This window comes from Gobius niger (genome assembly GCF_951799975.1).
Source record: "Gobius niger genome assembly, chromosome: 4".
NCBI classification, from domain to species: domain Eukaryota; kingdom Metazoa; phylum Chordata; class Actinopteri; order Gobiiformes; family Gobiidae; genus Gobius; species Gobius niger.
Genome location: NC_136855.1, coordinates 35,159,085 through 35,164,451, shown reverse-complemented (window position 1 = coordinate 35,164,451; position 5,367 = coordinate 35,159,085). Strand labels below are relative to the sequence as shown.

At 47.4% G+C, this 5,367-nt stretch overlaps 1 protein-coding gene across 1 annotated transcript; it reads left to right on the top strand.

Moving 5' to 3' along the window:
* Positions 1 to 220: 220 nt before the first annotated feature.
* Positions 221 to 2,278, top strand: LOC306962200 (forkhead box protein B1-like). Its single transcript, XM_079555287.1, has one exon. The coding sequence runs from the start codon at positions 764 to 766 to the stop codon at positions 1,658 to 1,660; it is 897 nt and encodes a 298-aa protein (XP_079411413.1). The 5' UTR covers positions 221 to 763; the 3' UTR covers positions 1,661 to 2,278.
* The last annotated feature ends 3,089 nt before the right edge of the window (positions 2,279 to 5,367 follow it).

Below are 5,367 nucleotides of genomic sequence, written 5' to 3'. Positions count from 1 at the left end.
AACTATTGCCAGTGGGTAAATGCATTTGTCAAGCTCAGAGTGATCTGGAAGACTAAAGAGAATGACATAACTAATAAATTGAGTAATACATTTTGTAATAAAATTAAAGTTCCACATCCGTCAGTACAAAATGTGCTCAATATCAAAGCTGTAACTCTGCCTGCAGGCCTAAAGTTTAATTCCCGCATGCCCTAAATTGTAAAGTTTGAGTCGCTAATAACAGCGCAAACCGCACAGAGCCGGGCCTGCGCAGCTGAGGCCGCTCTCGCGAGCTGCAAGAAAATACAACATGCACAAAGCATCTGCTCCATAGGTGTGTGGCGCGCGCTCCCCTGCGCTCAGTCACAACAGGAGAGTCAGTGCAGCCCCAGTTCTCTCTCCCTCAGCCCAGTGCCTCACCGTCCCGTCCTGCAGTAGAGTGTGCCCTCACATCCCGGGCTCTGGTGGTGTGGTTCCCAGAGAGCAGCTCCACGCGCTCCTCCGCTCTGAGCGCGTGTCCCGCGTCTCCCTTACGTCTCCAAGTGTGAAGCAATGAACCTCGTGAGCCCCCGCCTCTGAGTGATCACGTGACGGTGCAACGGCCCTTAATTGAGCTCCTCTGTGAAACAGCGCAGAGCGGGACCGTGGCTCAAAGAGGACACACTCAGGACAGTCCTGGAATAAGAGGTTGCAGACTTTTTCTGAGTTGTGCTGCGTTTTAGTCCAGGGGACCATGCTCTTTCTGTCCCGCGCGTGCGCTCAGAGTTAAGAGAAGAGTGGGACTATGCCGCGGCCCGGGCGGAACACGTACAGCGACCAGAAGCCGCCGTACTCCTACATCTCCCTCACCGCCATGGCCATCCAGAGCTGTCCAGAGAAGATGCTTCCTCTCAGCGACATCTACAAGTTTATCATGGAGCGCTTCCCCTACTATCGCGAGAACACGCAGCGCTGGCAAAACTCTTTGCGCCACAACTTGTCCTTTAACGACTGCTTTATAAAAATCCCCCGGCGGCCGGACCAGCCCGGGAAGGGCAGCTTCTGGGCTCTGCACCCGAGCTGCGGAGACATGTTTGAGAACGGCAGCTTCCTGCGCCGCCGAAAGCGCTTTAAAGTGAACGGCGCACTGGTTGCAGACGCACTGGCCCCCAGCAAAACGCACGATTCCGCGCACTACCTGCACGCGCAGGCCAAGCTGCGGCTGAGCGCCCTCCACGCGGCCGCGCACCTGCCACAGATGGCCGGTTACATGGCACACGTGCCTCCACCATCCGGCTTCAAACATCCCTTTGCCATCGAGAGCATCATCGCACGAGACTACAAGGTCCCGGGACTGGCACCGCCTCTGCCGGGCCCGCTGCCCCCCTGGACGCACATGTATGACCCTGCTGCACCCGTCTCCATGACAACTTGTGACTATTCTGCCTATGGTGTACCGCTCAAAGCCCTGTGCCATGGCGGACAAACTCTACCCGCAGTCCCGGTGCCCATCAAAGCCACTCCCGGGTCAGTGGCCGCGCTCCCGGGGCTGTCAGCTCACCTGCCCTTCCTAGCGCACTCTCCACAGTCCCTGAGCCCCACGGCTCCACACTCAGCCCTCGGACACAGCCCTGGTGCACCGCATGACGCGCTCTCCTCCTCGGTGTCCAGCGCTCTACAGCCTGTGGTCGCAGTGCACTGACGCTCTTCACTGAACTGAACTTTGTCCAGTGATCCACGAGGCGCTTTGGGACTCATCAGCCGCTGCTGTAGGACGTGGTCTCCGTCATGAGTGTTTTGTTTACGCCGCATGCTGCTCGTGGACACCTGTCTGTCCAACATTGTCGTGGACTCATTCTCATGGACATTCCGGCCATGGTCTGTGCGTCTTTTACGCACAGTCAGGCTGTGTTTTACGCACTTGGTTCCAAAGGGGAGAGGTGAGCTCTGAGGGGGCCCGATTGTTTAGGGTCCAGAGTGAAAAGAATTAAGAGTTTTGAACGCGCATAATTTATCCCTGACGCATGAGTTGTAGTTCTGTCAGAACTTTTTAGAAGTAAAAACGCTCATTATCGTCCAAAGACGCGAGCGGGCGGATGGCAAGAAACAGCGTTCACTGGATAACATGAAATACGGCCTTCTGTCTATTTGAAATGGCCTGCGACTGTTTGAAAAGTTAAGTGTGTGGCACAGTCTCTGCAGATGACTTGCGCTTTGAGGCCTATTCATTTTTTTTTTTTTTTTTTAAGAAAAACAAATGTCCAAATGTCACCCCGCGAAAGAGGATAATTACGCCGTATACGTTCAACTTATCACACTCAATCACTTTTAAATAAACGTAAAGATATTTAAGGAGTGTGATATAGTCAGTTTGGCCTAACAAACGTACGAAAAGGAAAATCTTTAAGTCTTTAACGGGATTTTAAGTGTTATAAGCACATAAAAATAGGGAAAACACGTCGACGCACGGACTTCTCTCAAAGGTTATATTTGTTTATTTTGTCCTGAGAACGAATTCACATTCTCCACAGAAATTGACTTGAAAAGAAAGAAATTGATTTGTCCAGGAAAGTGGAGCATTTTATGAGAGTTGTCATAGATTCCTTACCCAGCACCAAAAAAAAAAAAATGAAATTGAAAAGGCTAAAATTTCAAGGATACATTTATTTTCAGAAAAAAAAAAACACAAATTAATCTTTTACCATAATGTCGCAAATTAACACGTAATCACAACTTTACGCATTGTCAAATACAGCTTTTTGTAGCCTGTACACCGCAGTGCGCTTTGGGTTCACACTTCTCCACTTCGCCACTGCGTCTTCAGCCTTTTAACCGCGAGACTTCCCCTAACGGACAGATTGACACGGGAAATTATAGGCCTCCTTTGCCACGCGTCGTCATTCTGTGGACTTAGTTGCAACTCACTTTCAAAGCACGACAATCGCAGCGGGACCCTGTCGCTCTCCATCCACGCACACTGCCTGTCCAAAGACATGCGTAAAGGAGACCCGAGACCGTCAGATTCAGTGTCGTTTTGTGTCTCATGCAACACTTTTGGCTTATTTATGTGAAACTAAAGCTGCCGCTCCTTCCCCTTGTGTTGAAAGTTGGATTTTGCAAAAGGATGAAAGTGCTTTTTTAACTGACCATTTGGCAGAGGCGGGATAATCACGCACTTCACAAGTGGCTGCTGATCTTTGAGTATTTCCCCCCCCCAAAATATAGGCTACTATTTGCTTTATATTTGAGGTTTAATTCATTTAAACTTATTAATTTCTATGGTGGTTTCTTTAGAAAGGTCATAATCTTAACGTTTTATATTTATTTGTCTTATTTAGTTCATAAATAACAAAACATGCAGTAAATCTGGCTTTTACGCGCAGTAGTCAAACAGTTTAACAAAACCTTTACTTGTGTGTAATTATTAGGTCACTACTTCATACTTCTGCTGGAGTAAAATGACTTTCATTATTCTGAGTTGACGCGATACTTCTTGAAAAAGATTTCATCAGCCAAAATTAAGACCTAATTGTGCTTTGGAGTTGTGGACATCTCAGTCCATGTTTCTGTGGTGAAGTTAATTGTAATTGTTTTATACTTTCATCCTCTAATCATTACACATTCATTTTAGCCCCACAAAATCCACTCCACTAAAAAAAAGAAAAGGAAAGAACTCCGATAAGATTTTGGCAGCCAAAAGCACAACACCAGCATTTAGAAATTTGCTTAGTGTCAGTGCAAGCCCTGCTCTACCCACCTCTGCCATTCGGTATTATGAACCAGGAGAGCGCAGGAGCTGCGGACCCACTGCTGTCCATGTGCGCGGTCCAGTGTGGAGAAACGCGCCATTGTCCCGTGTGCAGTGCACGGCCGCGGCTCGGACTCGTGGATCACTCAAACACAATACGGCGCTGCCAACGAGCGCGGGCTTTGAGTGTGTTGCCCAGAGACCCGGAGAGCGGCTGTAAAAATGTCCCGGGCCTTTGTGGACTCGCACAAGTAAAACAAATGACGCGTAAAAAGAGGAAAGTCCGCCGCGGAGGAGAAGGAGAGACGGGCCTGCAGACGCACGCTCACACTCCGTGGACACGCAGGCGGACTGTCAATGACTGACTTTATTCAACTGTATAAACTCCTGTCGAATGAGCCACATGTTGGCTCCATGTAAACCAAACACGATCTATGATTGTAATAAAGAGTGCACGTGTATTAAACATAGACCATTTCCTTTACGGGGTCAAAGTTTTTGTTTTATTGTTTAAGTGAAACGCTGAGCGCTAGTGTGGGCCACACTACAGTTTATATTTCAAGAAAAAACGAAAAGTGTTCTCACGCACCAGTCTATAGTCGCTTCAGACGTGGAGAGAATGTAAATGTGTTATATTTGTAGGTCTATTTCATAGTAACATTTGAAAAGGACATGTTCTAATATGCATTTAAGCCTGGCCAATTAAAAACCGGAGAGAATCTCCATTAGGTCTATTGAGCCTACAGAACTCCTGTGAGTTTGTACACTGGCCCAAAGGCCTATGCGCGTGACATGCGTCTCTGAGACGTCTGTTTCACTGCGTTTCATCATCTGATGAATCCATTCATTGATTTGAGTAAATAAATCATGTAGTGCACTCCTGTCCTCCGAATCAGATCTGCGGTGTTCTTCTGTCAGTGCCAGCCGCGTCTGCCGTAGCCACGCACGCGCTAATGATCAGGAAACGTTGTTTTGGTGCGTTTGGCACCGCTGCTAATTAGTGCCAGCGCAGACATGATTTATTACTCCGGAGTGGAGCCGTGTCCGTCGTGTTCTGCTCCACAGCGTCACCAGGCTGTTTGTAAATATCACAGTGCAGACAGCGGCTGCAGAGCTGACGGCTAAAGCCTAAAGGGAGACCGGGGAAGTTGTCCCTCTGCATTTTTCCAAAGCTAAAAGACCGATCACGGAAGTCAAATGACAGTTTACTCTTTTCGTAAACGCCCCTTGTTTAATGTGTATTTTAATAGCAAATAAACCTACATTTGTCGTAATTGTGGTAACAGACTTGAGTAATAAATCATATAATTTAGTGATAAACTATACCATATGTGCATCTGTGTGTGTTGTCTCTCTCACAGTGGGAAAGAAAAACTTCATCTATAAAACAAAGCATTAAAAAACATGATGACACAGAGAATGAGTCTTACAACAGGTGCCCAGGTCAGAACATGCTCAGTCTCTGATCACAGCTAACTCCAGTGACCTTTAAATATAAATAAATAAAAAAGGGCCATAATTGGACAAGCCAAAGTGACAAGTGTGTGAAAATGTGCCCCCTGTGGGGCAGTTTGGTTAACGTTACACAAATGAAATTAACAAAGTAAATGATATTTTTGTGCTTTCTGAGTTACTCCTCTGAGATGAATGTGACGTGACGC

Excerpts from the sequence above, each read along its gene's own strand:
- LOC306962200 (XM_079555287.1), top strand. The coding sequence starts at position 764 with ATGCCGCGGCCCGGGCGGAACACGTACAGCGACCAGAAGCCGCCGTAC.